This window comes from Echiichthys vipera (assembly GCF_963691815.1).
Source record: "Echiichthys vipera genome assembly, chromosome: 11".
Classification (NCBI taxonomy): Eukaryota; Metazoa; Chordata; class Actinopteri; order Perciformes; family Trachinidae; genus Echiichthys; species Echiichthys vipera.
In genome coordinates, this window is record NC_139836.1 from 17,052,453 (window position 1) to 17,073,425 (window position 20,973).

Consider the following 20,973-nt stretch of genomic DNA (forward strand, 5'->3'; position numbering starts at 1 on the left):
CTGCCATTGATTTAACTGCCAATATGATCTTCATTCATGGATGGATCCCATTAGACTTTTAGGATAACTTTCCTGGTGGCGGCTGCTGGCTGGTTGAGTTTTACTCTTGAAGTTCAATGTTTAATTGTCTTTTGTTCCAACCTAGCAATTGTTTTGCTGGAAAAGGGGTTAGTTTGCTCTGTTGCTGTGGCAGTAATTTCACTTGAAGATTTGTTGTAGCGGTCTTTTCTACAAACAAATCTTTCGACGGCTGAAACCAAACCTTCAGAGAGCTGAGATTCAAACCCTTTTAGCTGCTACACAGTTGTTGTTTTTTTGAGTCATATCGACCCGTTCAGGATGTTTACCTGATTTGGCTCCTGGCAGGAAACAGCAAAGCAGAGTGTTTATGATTTCATGGAAATAGGTTTAGGGCATTGTTGTAAGCAATGCAGAGCCAATTTAGATTGATTGCTTCACAACACTCAAAAACCTGCATATTAAAAAAAAGCACAAATGCATCTGAGTGCCAGCAAAGAAGCTTCAAAGTATAACAGCTGCAATGCTGTTTGGTCTGCTGCTTTAGTTTTGATCTGACACATTGCCATAATAGCAAACATGAGTGTCACTTTCCCTTTCATTATTGTGTGAATGTGTGCATGAGCGTGTTGGAAATTGTTAATAGCTTGTGATCTTTCATTACCCTCCCACTGTTTGTCTGGTCTCTGGAGCAGAATTTAAATGAAGGACAATAACAAAGAGAAAGAGGGGATAGCTAGAGGGAAACAGTACTGTTGATTACAGGGTTGCTAACCAAATAGCTTACCTTGCACTGCCCCCTTCAGGTGTGAAAGTTAATAACTGCAATGTGTGTTTGGAAGGTCAGAGGTTTTTTAGCCTCAGCAACAAAACATATGTTGTGTTGACAACTGAGAAAAAGAAAGAAAAACCTCATGTTTAAAATGGTTTAATTGAAAACAAAATTGTATTAAAGGACAAATTCTACATGTATTTTCAAGTGGAAGGCCCTCAAGATTGTTACGCCTGGATTATCTTCTGTAACAAAAAACTTTAATTGTGGTTACAGTTTATAGCGACTGTATAGTAAAACCTGTTTTCCCTCAATCAACTGTTGCATAAACTTGTATCTATAAAGCTGAAAACCAGTGTCTTCTAATTGTCAGTATATATGCTTCTCATGTACACAGAAATAATCCATCACGTCTCGTTTCCTCAAAAGAGAAAACCTCTCTGATCCCTCCGTCTCACGTGACTGTGTGCGATTTATAAAAAAAATGTTCATTATCAGCTCTCTGTAGCTACTGTAGTTTATGCTGAAAGGAGTCTCGGTAGAATGAATGTTTTTGTCCCTCATCAAGGTATTAAAAATATCCTTAAAAGCTAATGATCTATGCAAATAGATTTCTTCTTTCACTTATCTAATTGGAAACACACTAGCCAATTTTGAGCACCATTTGTTAATGACCTCCTCTGTGTCTCTGCACACATTAACACACACACACACACACACACACACACACACACACACACACACACACACACACACACACACACACACGCACACACTGCCCTCTCTCTCTCTCCCTTAGACATTTTAATCAGATTTGAGAGGAATAATTGCCCAGGTAGACATCTAAATATGGAGGTATTTCAATTACTCTGTGTGTCTGGCTTCAGGCAAAATATGCCTCACAAAGACTAATCAACTCAGTCTGATTAACCTTTTTATTACAACCTAAGCATGTGTTTAGGTGTGTGTGTGTGTGTGTGTGTGTGTGTGTGTGTGTGTGTGTGTGTGTGTGTGTGTGTGTGTGTGTGTGTGTGTGTGTGTGTGTGTGTGTGTGTGTGTGTGTGTGTGTGTGTGTGTGTGTGTGTGTGTGTGTGTGTGTGTGTGCGTGCGTAAAGTTGTCAATTTATACCGCAGATTAGCATTCAGGCAAGTACACGTCTATCATTATATAAAGATCAGATCACCCCTTGGGATAGATTACAGGTGCCTTCCTGATGTACACCGGCCCTAACGGCTTTGTCTAAAAAAAAACTCCTGTGGTTCAATTGTGATTTTTTTTTTAAATTTACACCGCGGAGAAACCTCACTGCCCTTACAAGACAATTTGAGGTAGTGAGTAGAGGTCAAAGGGGGGAAGAAGAAACGCCTGAGGAACTCTTCTGGAAGCTGTTTTGTACGCTCACCACTGGCATGCCAATTATAACACACACACACACACACACATACACACACACACACACACACACACACACACACACACACACACACACACACACACACACACACACACACACACACTCACTTTCAAAGCAAGGGGAGCAACATTTCCGCCCAGTTTGCCACAGCTACTCAGCTACAGAGCTCATATGTGATTAACATTAAAGTGACAGCTGTCACAGCTGTGAGGAGCTGGATGTGTGTGCAAGTTTGCGGTTATGGATGTGTTTAACGTTTGTACCAAGAGAAGATTTGGTGATTAATCATTCAAAATATGTGTAGGCCGCGGCATTCTTAATTTTGGGAAGCCCTGCTATAGACTTTTGTTTAGAGATGTAGATTACATAATTATTACTTCAAAAGCATGCCCATATTTCAGTTTGAAGCAGCTCCTAAATACATAATATAGATTTAGCCCACAACAGCTTCACGCTAACCTATAGATGTCTAGACATCTTTTGCATGCCGGGTTAGTCAGTGAAGTCAGCTCAAGTGTATGTTACCATTATTAAAGCAAAGACCGCAACAACAGTAACAAGTTCAAAGATGGGTGCCTTACAATATTCCTGGAATCACAGAACCGTCAAGTCTAAGTTAAAGTTAAAGGGGGGAACCTTTTTTGTTTATTTGCAATTTATTGATCTTACTTTCATGTCTAGGTATATGACAGATATCCTAATGCTTTATGTAAGAGATAATGACAGATCCGCCTGACCAGCCTTAATCTCTCAGACTTTCATCCTTGATTTGACTCTCCGACTGCTGACAGTGTTTGAGAGTTTACTGGCCTGAATATGTCACTGTTTTTAAGAATTTACGTAGCCTGTTTCATAAACCGTGCCCATAAATGCATGTAAAGAATGGGGTCATATGCTTAACTCAATGTAGATGACCGGTTGTGAAGTAATTCGCATTTAATGACCATTTTTCTCAATGATGTTATCTTTAGTCATCTCAATTTATGTAATCATAAAGAGCCTTTTGTAATAACGTCTGATGCTACAGCGCCATTAGAAGACCTAAAGTCGCCCTTATTGTACTTGAAGCACTTGACTGCCACAGTTGACTCACAGTAAATGATGTGATTGATAGGTACACACTCTGAGCATCCATGAGCCCAGTTTCAGACTTTGAACATGAACTCAAAATAATGCTTGCTGTCATGTTGTTTACCAAAGTCTGCCTCTGATTAAGTGTAGTGTTGTTCAGTCTCACAAGGCTGCTCTAAGAAGTGTGCTCCCCGAGGCTCAGCAGCTATACTGTAGCTCTAGGTCTCATTTTGACTCTGAGAATCATTAATCACACAGCCGACAGATCAAGCTCTGCGTAAACCTCTTTTTCCCACAGCTTTACTTTTACCCTCCTTTGCATTCCCCGGTTGTTTTCTGCCTGGTATTGACCCGGCACACACACACAGATAGAAAGACAGACAGATGAACAGACAGACAGAAAGACACAAGCATGTATATACCATATATATTTTTCTATATATAAAGGCAAAATTAAGCTTTTAAAGTGCCAGGGACTACATATTCCCTGTCTCAGTTTCCTGTAGAGCACTCACTTCTAGTTTTGATATCAGGGGGTGCTACCGAACGTGGAGTGGAGGATGAAAGTGATGGAGCACTTTGAAGCCAACTTGTGTCACTTTCCACTTTTGTTGAAGTCGAGCCATTTCTTCCTTAGGGATGCACAGATCTAACATTTTTTTCTCCCGACGCCAAGCAGTCGTCACAAGGAGAACAAACTCATCAGTCATTCCAGCAAATGCCCCCAAACAACATATATTTATGTTTGAGTGACAAAGTCTCCTACTAGCACCTGTGGTAATTTTGACACCTGAGAAAAGGAAGAAGTTATATGATGTTTTTATAGGGTCGCAGAGGGAGGAAGTACGGGTGGTTGGACGGCTTAACAAAATGTCGGACTGCGACCGCAAAGCCATTGTTTTCTTCTTATTTCTTACAGAAAGTCAACATGGACTTCAATTAGCCATGGCCGTGAGCCTAACCTAACCTTAACCAAATACATACTGTACTTGAACCCATACCATGCTCTATACCTTATTCTTTGTTCTTATTCTAAGTTGTTTTTTGCCTAAAACCAACCAAACTTTACAATACCTTATTTCAGGTTACCAGTACAGAATACCAATCTGATATCAGTGTTCGCTTTATCCTGAATGTCTGTACTTCACTACAATAAACGCAATAAATGCAGTCTGCGGCCCACTTTGACCTGCCTGACCATGGAAACACTGATTTTTTTATGAAACTGACAAAGACTATTCTGGCTATTACCCGATCACAGTAATGAGGTTGGGATCGGGGTTGATACCAGCAGTCGTAGCACATGAGTGCACCCTGACTCCCATTTAGATCGTTTCCTTGATCAAATCCAACTTCCACATTATGTTTCAGAGGGTTCAAAAGGCTACACCTTGTCTTGTTATTTTGGCCATCATTGTTTCCTGCTGCACTTTTTAAAAAAGCATCATCACGATTCGATTCTTTTAAATCCTATTTTCTTTTCAGTTCCAGTTCTTCAGAGAGAGGGTTTGTCAGTGGTAGGATATCAGTGGGCCAAATGTGACATCAGTATATCCCAACCCAACTGAAATATCCCCCACCGCTCTGGATTGCATATGCAAAACATGTTATAGCCCTCTAGGCTATGTTTTTGTGTGTGCACGTGTGTTGCCTTTACACTCAGGGGAGGCTGCCACATATGTGAGTTTGTCCACAGGGTCAGATGCTTCGTCTTTCAGTCATCACAATCTGCCTTCTCCCTCCTGTTTGTCTTTCTCTGATTCATCTTCTCCTAATTTTGTCCCTGCTTCCTCTTTTTGATGCATTTGTTTTTGGATCGGGTCCTTGCTAAACCCCTGGGTGCTCTGATTTCCTCCGATAAGCATTCCATCTTGCCACTCCTAATTCTTTCTATCTTATCTCTCATTTTGTTCTTCTCATCTGTAATTTGTAAGTCTCCCCTCTTTTTCCCCTTTAACGTAGTACTCCTTTATCCTTTTCACTCCCTCCTTTTCTCCTCTCCTTCCTCTGCTTTCCCCTTCACTCAGTCCCATCACTGACCCAATTTAAACATGGGGAGGGACACCGCAAGAAGAGAGTGACGGAGTTAAGGCAAGAAAGAGAAGGGAGAGGGAGGACAGGCAGAGAGTGGAGGGAGTTTCAGAGTCAGTGGTTGGAAAGGCAGACAGTCAGAAAAACAATTGTCGCCAACCTGCCAGGACACAGTGAATTGTCAACTTCACCTACAACTTTAACAACCTCTGACAGCCACTGAGGCAGCAGGGGGGCAGGAGCAGCAAGTCGACAGTTCTGCTGCCACGCACTTACCGTTCTCGATGAAGAAACGAGGAGAATAACAATCTACCTTCAGTGAAGAAAGCGGGCGGGGAGCCGCACGTAGTTAGGATGGATGAATACAGGCATATAGAGGGAGACTGAGAGGAGAGACTAAACAGACGAAGACGGTGCGTTCCTGGTTGGAGCTGAGGAGGGGGAAGTGGTTGCCCCGGGGCAAGAGAACAATTTTGTTGCAGAAGGGAAAGGATGCATTTGTTCTTCCAAGAAAAGTGGGAGATAGAGGGGCTGCAGACTGTGGGCATCCTCCTAGTGGTCTGCAGCTCCCTCAAACTGATGCACTTTCTGGGGCTTATCGACCTTTCCACGGCAGGTAAGGGAAATGGTAAGCAGGAGAGTGAGTGAGAGAGAGAGAGACAGAGAGAGAGAGAGAGAGAGAGAGAGAGAGAGAGAGAGAGAGAGAGAGATGTGCCGAGTGAGAAGTCAAAATGATGAATTTGGTGAGGGGGTGTTTGAAGGGAAACACACAGCTGGAAAGGTTTGTGTGTGTCTATGAAGTGTTCCTTGGGATCGACGTGTGTGTGTGTGTGTGTGTGTGTGTGTGTGTGTGTGTGTGTGTGTGTGTGTGTGTATTGGCTGTATTGGCTTTGATTGAAATACTAAAGTACATACGTTGTGTCCAGTGCAGAATATCAAAAATTTTGTATGCATTTATGGCACAAAATATATTCAAAACATCTATAAAACTATGCATTTTAGTGAAAAATGTATGTTCAAATCTTAATGTAGGCTCAGCCATACTGGGAAAAGACATCTCTGAAATGCATCACTTTACTTCTTACTTCTTTACTCTACCATGATAAGGATGTTAAAGAGGCACTCTACCAAAGACTAGTTTAATCGTCGTGAAGAGTTGTGCAGTATTATGTCTTCTATGTCTCTGAAAGATAACCCTGGTGGTGTCATCAGGGAAAATAGGCATGACATTTGGAAGATCTAAGCTTTTACCAAAACAGTGAGGTGCTTATATAAAGATGCACTATGGTAAACATAGTGCATCAATGTTTTTGGATCTTGAGCCATATGCTGAAGCCATATTAGGGGATGAAAAACAAGTTATAAAAGGGATGGCTCGAATCAAGCAATCTGATTGGTTGTAAGCTGTGGTATAAATCCTGTATACCACGGTTATGATGACCAATTCCTTGTCACAATTTATTATCACTCCGTTTTCATCTTTTTATACAGTTTAAGGACTTCAGTTTAGGATTTCAATATGTTTATAAAGGGATGGGTTAGTCTTATTTTTTATAACATATTTATAAATTGATTGGTTATCCTTATTTCTAAAAACGCTCTCTGTTATTGGAAATGTCAATCAGCTGGCCCAAATGTTATCTTTAGCTTAAGCTAACCGTACATGTTCACGGACAAAATCTGTCCACAGAAAAAAATTCTGCAGATATCTTAGTTATAACAGGATTATATAAATGTATGGGGCTGGCCCGGATGCTCAGCTTCTGCATGATGACTGGATGAGCTGTCTGCGGTGTAATCCTTTTTTGATTGACAGCTAAATGAGCAAATTAGGGATCTTGAAAAATAAACATCCAGCGGAGCATTTTCCAAGTTTTTCATTCTGTTGTTCTGAACTGATCCGGAGACTTTACCGATCCCCAGCGACTTTGTCTTTGTTAAAAACGACTAGCGTTGTGTTTGGAGACTCCGTTCTGTCACTCTGCGGTTTCTTTCCCCAACGAGCAGCGGCAGCTGCGAAGCTTCTACCCCTGTCACTCACACTCACACTCACACTCACAGGCAGTCACACTTCACAGTAGCCTGGCGCAGCAGCTCCAGCTGGGCCACGGCCGTTTAAGCCGCTTGGCTCTGCTGGTCATTGTGAGGAAACTGGTCAAGATGCCTAGTTGGTACATCAAGGTCACAGATCATTTTCTTGAAAAGGAAGGAAGGGTAGAATTAATTTTCCGAAAAAATAATTTTCAGCCGTTATCTTAGTTACAGCATGATCGAGCTAGAAAAGCAGTTTAGTGTGTATATGGCTTTTATTCATTTTTAGAAACTTTTCGCTGTCTACATGAAACGCTAGGCTATTCTCAGTTAAACTAACAGGGCAGCAACAGGCTGAGTTAAATCAGATAGTACATTCCATAGCAACCACTGGACCCGAGGGTCTATTTCTTTGTAAGAACAATGGTTTATGGATGATTTTTGTTAATAAATCAATTGCTATATATATATATACAGTATGCTCCTGCTGCATTGATTCTGATCATTCAGTTTGCTTTTTCTGTGTCTTGCAAGTCCCCCAAATATATGTAAGTGCAATACTAAATAGCTTTTGCAGAATATAAATTGCAGTTTTACTTCTCTCATCACTAGTCAGGAGACCCTAAAGATCATAGCTCAAAGGTTCAAAATTGGATCTGCAGTATAGCTACTGTATCATGTGTGCTGCTTTCACTTCGGTTGATAGTTTCTCTGTGACTTCCTTATAAAATCCTCAGATCTCTCGAGTTCATGAAACACATGGCTTCTTCAAAAGTTCCTGGATATTGCCAAAAATGTGTTGCCATCAAACTAAAAATAGAGCTGTTTTTCTTATTTCCAGAAGAGTTGTGATGATTTATCAGTGTACACTGGGGGAGACTATTGAACTCGCAATCACTACAGGCTGCACTGGGTGCGAATGTCTTAAAGGTCCAATATTATGCTCATTTTCAGCTGCATACTTACATACTGCAACATAGAACATTGTTTACATGTTTTCATGTTCAAAAAACACTTTTCTTTCTCATATTGTCTCTCTGAATATAGTATACCTATATTCTCCCTCTTTCTGAAACACTCCGTTTTAGCGCCTGTCTCTTAAAACCCCCCTCCCCAAAAAAAGCCCAGTCTACTCAGATTGGTCAGTGTTTCTGGGTCTTTTTCATCTGTGCTCTCTGCATCTCTGGACCGTCATTGAAGCCGGGGAATGACTGGAACGGCACTGTAGAGGCAGTGTACCTATGTGGTATAGTTGTGACATCACAACCGTACTGATGCGTTGTTTAAAGGCACAGTTTCTGAATATGGACTGTGTGCATTTCTTTCTGGATTAAAGGTATTCATACTTTCACAGTATTTATAAGGCACCATAACCGGCTTTATAATCAAAAAAAGACATGGAAATCTCACCTTTTACCACATGGAACCTTTAATGCTGAAAAAAAGAAAAAAGAATCTGGTCTCATTGTAAGTACAACTCAAAAAACAATTTTAATTTCAAAGGCTGAAGAAAAAAGGATCACATGTTACTTAAATAGTAACAGTAATGATTGCAGTAACCTACTTGTTTTCAACAAAACTGTTTTCAACCAAAGCATTCTGTTAGTTCTAGATACAACTCCCATATTAAATACTGTATCTTTCTAAATTCAAAGTTGATAGTATGCTTTAAAACAGGAAAAAACACCTGTTCGGTTTCTAAGATTCTAAGATAGACAGATACAGTAGATGATGTGTTGTTGAGGGGCATGTTTTATAATAGATACGGGGACCTTAAAGAGACGCGCTTGTAAGCAAAAAAATCAGGTTAATCCCTCTGAAATCAAAATTCTGTATTCCAAGACAAACTTGGCCAAGACAGCAAGAGTTATTTACTCAAAGGCATCACAACAAGCAAGACATTTCATCACCAGCAATTGACAAAACTACAGAGAAAGAAACAGAGGAGGTGGAGAGATGGCTGTGAGACAGGGAGAGAGAAAAGGTGTCTCAGTCATTAAACAAGTATATCTAAGCATTGACAGTTTCAAGGAGATTCAGCTTTCATGGCCCTTACAAGTATTTCAAGCTCTGTGTTCCATGCCGAGCAGAGGAAGTAGAAATCTTTTTTTTTTTTACCTATCTCCATCCAGGCCTTCAGAACAATCAGTTGAAATTAAATTTAGTCTGCCCACGCAAAGAGCCAAGCTGCATCCGTAACACAATAACAATCAGTGGTGTGAATGGTACTTTAAAAACATATCTCAGAACAATAACTAGCATTACAGATCCAATCTCAACTGAATTCTTCAATGCAATGCAAGATACTTTTGAAACTTTAGATATACCCATTACTTTGTCATCCAGGATACTTAAATATTTACTCTATATTAAAGATTTACTCCATGATCCATGTTTGTACCTTTGACTGATGGTCCAAGTATAGTAGGCAGCTGTTGGATCCATATGGAAAAGAAATATGTACACAGAGTGAGAGACCCTGGGGCAGAGAGCTGGGCCTGTGCTGGATGTATTAATTTGGTATCCGGTAGACTATGTGCTTGGCCTGTTCTGGCTCTAAATGATGCAGGAGCCACGGTTCATGAAAAGCCAGAGTCCCTGAAGCTCCATGGAGCAGAGAGACAACAGGGTGACACATCAGTGAGGCTAGATAGTCAGTGGAGGTACTGTGGTTCTATTCTTTTTCACCCCAGCATGGCCCTCATCTCTCAGACCACTGGGGTCCCGCTTAAAGGGGTGAGGGGACTGTTACCATGGAAACTAAGAGGCAAGAGTAAGTACATTCATATGTGCGAACGTGTTTTACTTCCTCTATCTGTTTTTCATTGTCGTTCTGTGTGAAACACACCAAAGTAGGCATCATGAAGTGTGCTTGCTTTGAGGTGAACTGGTGGGTCGTGGACGCGATGTGCTCTGGTTGAGGCAGTTTTGCGGTACATTCTGTCTGGCAAATTATATTCTACTGTGAAGTGAAATTAAGTCCTTAAGCCGATTGGGAATTAAAACTGTTGATGTTTGACTTAGCGTTTTGAATTGATATTCTCTGCTGGTTTGTCATACAGTTAGCTGAATGTGGCTTTGGGGTATGAGAGTCAATCTGATTCGGGAAACTGTGTGTTTTTAGGGGTCACGCTGTGCTGTTTTTGTGCGGTAATATCTACATTTTGACGTGGTACTCGTGGTCTGCCATCGCTAAGCCAGGTCAGCCGGCAATTACTAATTTGACTAAAACGGCATGAATCAGTCTGTTGTTGCATGGTGTGTTTTTTTACAGGCATGTATGCATGTGTGTGTGAAAACAGAGAATTTTCAGACTTAAGTGTATCTAACCTTGTGTGCTATGGTCGGTGATTACAGGTAATCCTTCCACCAGCCAAAGCAAAAAAACCATAAAGCAGCGATTCCTCAAGCTGCTGCCATGCTGCAAACCCACGGCTGCCCCCTCAATCAGTCAAAGCAAGTGCATCTTCACTCTCTTTACACCTCTACTTCCACGTGTCCGGAATTCTTTAGTAAATTTAAGGCGATTCATACAGATGCTTGTGTGGATGCAGCCAGTTGACAGTCATACAGGAACACACTCAACCCCACAAAACTCTCAAACACTTGCTGCTAATGGGTCAGACCTGTTTCGTATTCTGTTTATTTGAAGCGTGTTTTGTTTTCTTGGGCAAAAGACCGTGTGTGTGTGTGTGTGTGTGTGTGTGTGTGTGTGTGTGTGTGTGTGTGTGTGTGTGTGTGTGTGTGTGTGTGTGTGTGTGTGTGTGTGTGTGTGTGTGTGTGTGTGTGTGTGTTTGTGTGTATGTGTGTGTGTGTGCAGTTACAGATGGAATGAGAAATATCTTTTAGCGGATGTGTCATTGTGTGTTACTATTTTCATTCATGTTAAATCTCTTCTCTCATGTCCTCAGTATAAGGCTTTACACTGTGCTTAAACTTTACTTTTCGGACAAGAAATTCAGTAATTTTAGAGATACTTTACGGGCCATGTTTTGCTTTGTGATATGAAGCACTGTAGCTTATGCTGGAACAAAGATATGTGGCAATTGCTTGACCTAAATTAACCTCACAATTATGTGTAGACAATTGCATTCACTTTTGTTTTGGTTCAGTGAAATAATGAACAAATGATTTGCATTATTGTAAACAAAGACAACAATGAGTTATACTATAGGATTTAAGGGACTTTGAGTTTCTTGAAAGGCGCTATATAAATACAATGTATTATTATTATTATTATTATTATTATTATTATTATTATTATTATTATAATTACATTAAGATATGTGGGCCATGTCATTGTTGCCCTGGAAATTGGTGTGGACGCAGTGTTGTTAAATGCTATCTAACACTGGTCTCTCCCTCACACAGACAGCGTGGAAGATGACTTTGAGTTATCCACTGTGTGTCATCGCCCCGAAAGCATGGACAAGCTGGAGGAGCAGACTAAGTTCACCAAGAAGGAGCTACAAGTCCTCTACAGGGGCTTCAAAAATGTAGGTTTGGCAAGAAAGTGATAAGGCAGATTGCAAAAGTAGTAGCTAAGAAATCCAGTTCTAATTACATTATTTTGGGAGTTAAGAGTAGCATAAGTCCGGTGAGATCTGAAGTTGCTGTGTAGTCCTTTTATATGTTGTGCTAGGTGGGAACTAATGAGTTCTCTCAATTCACATTTGTATCCCAGGAGTGTCCAAGCGGTGTGGTGAATGAGGAGAACTTTAAGACCATTTACTCCCAGTTCTTTCCGCAGGGAGGTGAGTTGTCAACTCCTACCGCTCCAACTGTGTCTATAATATTTTCATTTTCACCATTCCTTCTATTTTCATTAATTTCCTAAACTAAAGGTTAAAAGTCTAAATAAAAGCATTTATCCGATTCTGTAGAGGTACACGTGGAGCTTTTTATCAACACAATGAAATTAACATAATGAACTCATTAAAATATGCTCTGCTGACCCATAGTCTGTGTACTGTGAAGAGGCAAGGCGATATTTCATTTCATGATATTTAGGTTGATGAAATGTTAACCGCTTGCCTCCAGTTGTATTTGAAATTATTCTTGTCACTTGGCTATATTTAGATGCCCGCTAATCCAAGCTGTTCAAAGACTTTGCTTCATGTTTGGAGGGCACACGGGTTACTGTAAGTCTCTACCTTTGCAGATTCAAGTATGTATGCACATTTCCTGTTTGAAGCCTTCGACACTAACAAGAACGGCTCGGTTAGTTTCGAGGTGAGCTCTATTCTTATAACGGCTTCCTTTTTAGAGATAAGAGCAAATATGTGCTTCTGTGAAATATGCCAGAAAGAGTGTTCCACACAAATATGTGTTCCCTCTAAATACCTGCCCACAGAGATGAATGCTCTGATGAAGATATGACTTACTGTGTTAATATTTAAATGATGCCAAAACAATTCAATAAATTGTTCCCCTTCTATCTCAGGACTTTGTATTTGGTCTGTCTATCATCCTGAGAGGGACTATTAATGACCGGCTAAACTGGGCGTTCAATCTCTATGACCTGAACAAAGATGGCTGCATCACAAAAGAGGTAACACACACACACACACACACACACACACACACACACACACACACACACACACACACACACACACACACACACACACACACACACACAAATACTAATGACTAGATGGCAGTATTTGGGGGGATGTGGAGGCACTCTTTAACTATTTAGACATCTCCATTTTGGTGTAAATCAGGTGTGGAAATTATCTGCCAGGATACTGATCACTGCATACACAAGCTGTTATTTCAATCAATATTTTCAATCGTATCATGATGAACTCATACATTGAGATATCGTTATATATGATAACGTCTTCTAAATTGATAATAACCAGCCCATATTAATTCTACTGGAGTATATATTATATACTATATGCTGTACATACTAATCCTCTCAAGATTTCTCAGAAAAACTAATTCTTTTGAGGGAATATCATATGAACATTGTGGTTTTAACATCAGAGTATTTGTTTGCATTTCTGTAAACATAGCCTGTGCAATACCGGTATATACAGTATGTCTATAATTCCACTTGAAATTTGTATGTTCCTTTGGATAAAATCCTCAATAAAAATGAGGAAATACTCAGTACCTTTCATTTGTTCACATGCTATATCATGCTATATATTGCTATCAAGATCAAATACATTATTATTAATTCATTGCAAATATCAGGAGATTTTTTGCCACATTGGCCAGGCCTAACTGTGGTGTATATGACTATATTATATAACCAAGTTATTTTTGTTGGTGACTAGAAAATAGTCACAGATGTCACATTTAACCAATACCGGTTGCTCATTTTTTAATCAACCTGGCTTCAAATGGAAAATTTTATGCTCTAACAGTTTCCCCCCTTTTTCCTTCATTTTCCAGGAGATGTTGGACATCATGAGGTCCATCTATGACATGATGGGGAAGTACACATACCCCACTATGCAGGACGACATTCCAAGAGAACATGTGGAGAGCTTCTTCCAGGTCAAACAACAGTCTTTACTTTCTATTGATCCCTTGGTGTATGATTGATTAAATGACATCCATATAACTGATAGAAATTAGAAAATATTGATAATTATTGAACATAAAATCGTTTTTCAGTCAGTAAATTTTTGGCTGCTAAATTTTTCTTTCAGAAAATGGATCAAAATCAAGACGGGGTGGTCACCATAGATGAGTTTATCGAGTCTTGCAAAAAGGTGGGGCATGAGAAGTGGATTTTTTAAGTCCTATAGGAAGAGTTTGACATTTAGATATGCCTTTTTTCATTCTTGCTGAGAGTTAGATGAGAAGATCGACAACACTTTCATGTCTGTGCAGCAAGGAGCCAGTAGCTGATTAGCTTAGCTTAGCTTAGCTCAAAGACTGAAAGAGGGAATCCTTTCATCCTTCCTCCTGGAAGAATTTCCAACAACTCCAGGAAGTAACTGCATCTGGCTAAGAAATATTTACAGCACGTAACTCGTCGTAAAACCAGTTAGTCTTTTGGCATTTCTGTTTGTGTACAGATACAGCAAAAGATATATAGCAGGTGCTGGTAGGTGGATTTTATAAATGTTTAATTACCTTTAATCCTCACTTTCCCCAGTGTGAATCACATAAGGAGAAATGACCCTGCCTCTGTATCTAAACCCCTTGTCTCTGTCTAGGATGAGAACATCATGCAGTCCATGCAGCTGTTTGACAACGTCATCTAAGAATCTGGACCAGAAAGTACACTGGCACCGGGGAGGGGTGTGTGTGTGTGTGTGTGTGTGTGTGTGTGTGTGTGTGTGTGTGTGTGGGTGTGCAGGAGGGATCTGGATTGAAAAACGAGAAAGAGTAAGTGAATCTGTGTGTGTGTGAGTGTGTTTGTGTGGCCGTCTTCTGACTTGCAAGCTTGTGCTTGTGTGTTGGTTGAGAGCTGAGAGTCCCAAAGGTACCGAGAGGACCCTCTCGCTCTTTCTGGACCTCCAGTGACATTTCTCCAAGCAACAATGGAGTTTCCACGACTCCCTTCCTCATCATGCAGAACCTTAGTTTTACCCCAGAGGCACACAGAAAGGAGGCAAGCAGCGTGCTTACAGTCACTTGTACACGCAAGACCCCCACCTGTTTTGTTTGAACTTCTGTTTATTACTACTGATGGAGGAACTACCGCTGCCTATAATGGCTGAACTCAGAAGGAGGACTTTTCCTCCAAAGCTTGATCTAAGATCACTCCCCCCCCCGTTTTCTCTGTGATGGCTAAGATTTGGATTTGTGAATCTGATCCTGCATCGGTGCATGTGGACAACACCTCCCTGGAGCCACTAGACTGCTCATGCACTGGCCAAAAAAAATTGAAATGAATCTACCGCCATCTTGTGGACAAGAGAGAGAAAAACACTTCCTGAGGAGCTAAGCGTTCCCGTTTTACAGGTGGAGGTTCAAACGTGTTGTTTTTCCACGAGGGAACTGATTACAATATCGCATGATGATGTCACTAATATCCAATTATGTATTTACAGAGATACTCCAAAGTCTGCTTGTCTGTCTGCTGTTCCTAGTCATTCACAGGTGCCTCACCCTTGGTGTATATGTGTGTGTGCATGTGTAACAGAAAGAGATGTCATCCAGCTTACCGATGTAAGACTCTTAACGGGACAACACCCACCTCCATTCATGGGATTCTGGTAGAATAATGAATAATTCTGAGCCTTCCAAACTATTAGAGTCTTAACAGTAGTTGTCTATTGACTGTTGTACATTTTCTAGCATCCCCAATGGTGTGGTATTAGGCAGCACAACGTGGGGATTGCACTACAGTTGAGCTGTTTTACCATCCCAGCTTCTACCAACACTGGACTGGCATTCCACAGTCGTACTAGTTTATCAGTATACATCATTCAAGGGGAATTTATTAGATTGCAGATCGTATTTGTGAACTTCTTGTAATCGGAAATGTCATGTGGCTGTAGCAGGTTCTACCACTTAAAAAAGAAAAAATCAAAAACCCTTGTTGCATTTAATTAGGCTCAATTTCAAAGAGGCATAGTATGTATGTGTGTACTGTTACGTGAGACATGGTTTTTTAATGCCCCCCTCATTTCACATTCTCCCCATCTCTGTAACACCAAAGAGAAGATATAAAGAGGTATATAAAGCCACCCTAAGTTAAAACAAATAGCCCACCTGTGGGTGAAGAGAGAGGGAGATACTGTGTAGTAAGTAGGGCAAGGGGCAATCAGAGATACAATTTGGTAAAGTGGTGATGTGTTTTACCTGAACAAGTGTAGTTCGTTGTGAACCTGTTAGAAAGACATTTGAAGAATTTGCAAAAACGTATTATTTTCATACTGGAGCTATTCTTAAATCTAAGATGGTGTAAGTAATAGTTATTCAAGCCGTAATTAAATAGGCTATAGTTTCTTTTAAAAGCAGACTGACGTGGACTAGCAATAATGTTCTCTACCACTTATCGACACCTTTCCATCCCACCTCTCAATCCTCTCAGAGCACAGTATGAGGATGCACTAAGGCCCTGATGAAAATATGCACTTCCAACCCTGCAGTTTTATTTTCCTGTTCGGTTTTATTTTTCTGTGGAAAATTTGGTTTGGCTCTGATTGTTCCTTGCCAATAGTTTTTAACTTCCATTCCTGACCACGAATCAAACCTGTCTATACCCGCATGTACTGTTTCTAGAACAATGAAAACCTACTAACCCGTTGTACTGACTGTCTAGTTAGCTAGCCTCAACTGGTCGCATTATGTATTCAAAATGTGTATATTTTGTACAGAGACAATAAAAACCACAGTTACTATGCAGAATGGACTGGTGATTGAATTTTAAAGACATATGTGCACAATGTACATTATTGTCTTTATTAAAATAATGGCCTTACATTTTAGATACAGTACAAAGCAACAACCAAGATTCTTTCATATTTTTCACTTTAATTCTTTATCACATCAGCAAGAAATGGTTCATAACTTAAATATACATAATACACATAATCCCAACAGCCACATCTGATTCATCTAACAGGCAGTGTATGAAAAGACACGAGGCAACAGGTGAGCCACCACAAACTGCATACAAGAAGACAAACTGTCAGTCTACTCAAGATATTCCTGCAGAAGTCTCGCAGATTTCAAACCATATACGTACCCTTCAAAGGAAATCATGTTTCCGTGTCATTAAAGCTGGAGGGAAATTGGAAATGTGTTCGCTTTTGCATGTCTTCGTTTAATTTGTCATGCATCCACGAATGCTTAAGTGAGTTTCTCATTGACAGCTTGATGTATTCTTATTTGTATCAAAGACACACAAACAGCACTCCCACTCTTGCTTTAATAACTGTGTCATGAAATAATTCAATGTCACCACATGATGGTTATGTTGCAGCACCACAGGAGAGATGCTTCAACATATGCATATGTATTTCCAGTTTTAAATGAATTAATCGTTTTTTTCTTCTCAAGGCCTCATTCACAATGACACTGCAGGCTCCCAGAAACTTGAGGTGTGGCTAGTAGGGATTGGATTTGTCCATAAAGGAGCAGGCATTTACTTGGGCATCTTGCGTAGCTCTGCCAGAACCCAAATGGCCAGTGAGAGAAGAGCCACAGAGCCAGACTGGTGAGTTGCTGCCAGTGGAGTGGGGACATACAGTAACAGTGTGCTGATACCGAGGGCAACCTGAAAAACCCAAACAGAGAGTTCAGTTTTACAGAGGAGTAACAGACGGAGTCTACATGTTTCTGGGCTGACTGACAGCCTACCTGTCCATAGGCCATTGCTGTGAGGAGGTTGATGGCCATCTTAGCCCTCCTGGGCAGCACCATCCTCCTTGAGAAAAGATAGAGGCCAGTTATCGCGGTCAAAGAAGAGATCGCCTAGAAAAAAAGAAGAAAACAAATGCAGGGGACCATCATTAACCTACCGCTGACGCTCATATTATTCAATGGGTTAGGAGAAGGGTTCAAATAGAGTTCCATTTCTGTTGAAAGGTTGCCAAAAAGGTTATTTCCATTTAAAAATAATAACATACCAAAATTCTGTGATCAAACTGCACAGTTGTGGGATTTTCAAAGACATTCTTGAGAGTTGGGGAGAACGCCAGCAGATCATCTGGGATCCATCGATCTCCCATTTTAGGGAAGGAGTTATACACCAGCCCAGCATCCAAACCAGCAACAAACGCACCTGTTTCAAAGCATTTTTTAAATATTTGCAAATGTACTGCATATATAGACTTCATTCATATCTATCTAATCAATCTGCTATGTGAGACTTCATACAATAATAAAAGAACTAACTTTTTAGTTCTGGTTTTTATATTCTCCTAGACTCTCTGAATATGCTCTTCAGTAAATTGAACTGAACTCATATATGAAAACTGGCTAAAGATCTACAGTATATGCATCCTCAAAGAGGCTTGAAACTGAAAGCACTCCTACATAGATTCTTATAATAATCTATTTTTGTATGCTTTCACATATTTGTTTGATGTTGCATTTGCACAAGGACAAGCAGTACCTGAGAGAGCAGTAAGGAAGACGAGTCCACCAGTACCCTTGGCAAACCTCCTGAGCTGCATGAGATGCTTGGTTTCCGCCAACTGGGAAAGAAGTGCCGCAATGAATACAAAAACTTGCAAACTGCGTGACATTTGCTAACAGGCCAAGGTGAGAACTGTATTAATTTAGATGTAGACAGATATTATCATAGGTGGCCTGTAGGGAAGAGGCTGTCTGTATGTACCTTGTGTGCAGGCCGCAGCAGAGTGAGCCCTGTCCAGAGACTGGCGCAGTAAAGCAACAAGGCAGAACCAAGATGAGCACTAAGACGATACTGGCTGACCCGCGGGATGTCATAGGACTCAGGCTTCTCCTCCAGACCGCTTTTCACCATGTACCACCCCAAAAGGCCCTAAGATGACACACACAGACACACACATACATACATACAGTCATTCATGTGTTTCTGATGTTGGATTGACATCCAAAAAACAACAAAACAGTGCCCTTACCTGGAAGAAGACAAATCCACAAAGCCCAATCACTTTTCCCTTCATGGAGCGAGTGAAGTATCCTTTCCTCCAGAAGTAAACGGTGGGGAGGATGTACGCAAGTCCAACCAGCCTTCCCCACATACGATGACCCCACTCCATGTAGAAGATAAACTTAAACTCTGGCAGAGTCATATCATGGTTCATGCTGGGGAAAATAATGACAACACATGATCTTCAAACTAAAGACCCGGCTCATACTTTTGATTCCTACATGTCACTGAGGAACGGTGCATTTCCCATTAAAATAAAATATTGGCCAGTTTGTATTCAGTGTCCAGAACCACTGCTGTGAAAAAACTGACAACATGACCTTAACAACATTTAAAAAGATTACAGACTCAAATTTTGTTTTTGTCAAGCATTAGCATTAGAGAATTCAAAGACATGTCAAGCCATTTTAAAAATGGTGGTTACAATCCTGTGTTTTTATCATTAGTGATGAGGTGCCTTTAATACTGTGAAAGTGTGTATTGACAAGGTAAACTCACATTTTGAATTCAGGAAACTGCTGGTATTTGGAAAACTCAGCCTCCCACTCTGCTTGCGACCGAGGCGGCTTCATCTCTCTCACCAGATGCCAGTCTACCATGGAAAGCCCAGATTCTGTTAGCCTGATTGAAAAAAAATGCACATACAGTAAGTACCTATCAAAACCACTTGAATATGAGGACTGTTATTACAGACATCACTTTTAAGTCCCCTCACCTTGTGACACCACCCAAGACAATCGCCCCAACCACCAGCCCACTGCAGCCAAGTAACCAGCGTCCTACTATGCGATTTGTGGCCGCATTGGGGACAGTGGCTGCTGCTGCTTGGGTGGAGGAGGCCCCGACCTCTGCTGTGATGGTGCTCTGCGCTCTCTTCACAAGCCATTGTCGCAGCTGCGGACTCCGCTGATGTTTTCAATAGACAGGGAGAAACTGTCACTTTAACTTGCCAAGAAAAATGTATTTTCCTCTTAAATCTACAGCATTCAATGACGTCTTAAAGAAAAGTGTGCTTTCAACCTTGTGACGGCGACAACAACAACAACATCTTCCCCTACATGAACCCAGATCAATAAAGAAATGGCTTTCCCAGTTTAGTGTGGAGGAACTTGCCTGCACACAGCCCTGACCTTAACTCCATCCCAACATCTGAGGTGAACTAAATCTCAAAGTATTTCCAGAATAGAGGAGGCTCTATTGTGACCATGTCACAGGATTCACCTACATGACACTTCCGTAGCTCGCTCATTTCCGGTACATTTAGTCTGTCCTGATGACCAGTAACAGAGATTTTTGTACATAAGGACTGCAGGTTGAGTGTGTTTGATGCAACTGGTCGTTGGGAAATGTAGTTATAATTACTATATTAACGTTTCATATACGTATTTTCCGGCTCTAACGCTAATTTGACAATAAACAGTAACGTCAGGCGGGAATAACAGGAGGACGGTAAATTATCTACCGTTACGTTAGACTGATACATGCGGACGTGACTGCTGCAGAGTACAAGCAGTCAGGTCATGTTATAATTGCCATAATAAACTTACGCAGAAGTTAAAAACAACGTCGAAGTGAAACAAAAAGGAGTTGGCTGGTGGGTTAGCTTTTCAAAATTGACTGTCACATCGTGTCATAATTATACTGAATGTATACATAACTGTTCTGACCTTTTCATGCCTCTCTAGCTAACGTTAGCTAATATTAGCAGCTAGTTATATACTCACACTGCTTTGTTGAAATCCCTTGCCAGCCCCTCTGTAACCGCAAGAAAACGCTGCCCGTGCTGAGGAGAGTAACATCTTTGAGCCCGCAGTGTTGTGGGAACAGGGGAAGCTAAAAGCCAAACGCTGTGGATGTAACGTTATCCGACATCCACGGGCTGTTACAACACGGTGTTGCTTAACTACCGTTCAACTTTGACCCCCTGACGTCATCACAACGGGCGAATCCGGATTTTATTTTTCCTTTGTTAGACGGAAAACACAAAAAAATATGTATTATTTATTGTTTTCTAAGTTGTATTAGAGATAACACGTCCTCGCGGTTGTTGTTGTTGCTGTTGTTGTTTTTTAACT

At 40.8% G+C, this 20,973-nt stretch overlaps 2 protein-coding genes across 7 annotated transcripts in view; one reads left to right on the plus strand and one right to left on the minus strand.

Annotated features, from left to right (window-relative positions):
* LOC310953398 (A-type potassium channel modulatory protein KCNIP2-like) overlaps nucleotides 1-14,567 on the plus strand; it is a gene marked incomplete at both ends in the record, with an annotated part of 92,363 nt that extends 77,796 nt beyond the window's left edge. For 2 of the 6 annotated variants that reach the window (XM_083922424.1, XM_083922423.1), the window contains 8 exons: nucleotides 10,696-10,798; nucleotides 11,714-11,834; nucleotides 12,023-12,092; nucleotides 12,500-12,570; nucleotides 12,782-12,889; nucleotides 13,747-13,851; nucleotides 14,007-14,069; nucleotides 14,520-14,567. In XM_083922424.1, the coding sequence (XP_083778550.1) occupies nucleotides 10,696-10,798; nucleotides 11,714-11,834; nucleotides 12,023-12,092; nucleotides 12,500-12,570; nucleotides 12,782-12,889; nucleotides 13,747-13,851; nucleotides 14,007-14,069; nucleotides 14,520-14,567 (689 nt within the window). Of the gene's footprint in view, nucleotides 1-5,799; nucleotides 5,924-10,695; nucleotides 10,799-11,709; nucleotides 11,835-12,022; nucleotides 12,093-12,499; nucleotides 12,571-12,781; nucleotides 12,890-13,746; nucleotides 13,852-14,006; nucleotides 14,070-14,519 lie in introns of those variants that run through there. The other 4 variants (XM_083922427.1, XM_083922426.1, XM_083922422.1 and 1 more) reach the window with 3 other exon arrangements.
* Nucleotides 14,568-16,780: 2,213 nt separating this feature from the next.
* On the minus strand, nucleotides 16,781-20,801 carry cox15 (cytochrome c oxidase assembly homolog 15 (yeast)). The gene is made up of 9 exons (XM_083923148.1): nucleotides 20,623-20,801; nucleotides 19,614-19,804; nucleotides 19,397-19,519; nucleotides 18,867-19,053; nucleotides 18,599-18,766; nucleotides 18,374-18,455; nucleotides 17,886-18,040; nucleotides 17,617-17,730; nucleotides 16,781-17,533 (listed from the first exon to the last, which is right to left on the minus strand). Exons 1-9 carry the CDS (start codon nucleotides 20,695-20,697, stop codon nucleotides 17,402-17,404), a joined length of 1,227 nt encoding a protein of 408 aa, XP_083779274.1. The 5' UTR covers nucleotides 20,698-20,801; the 3' UTR covers nucleotides 16,781-17,401.
* Nucleotides 20,802-20,973: the final 172 nt, after the last annotated feature.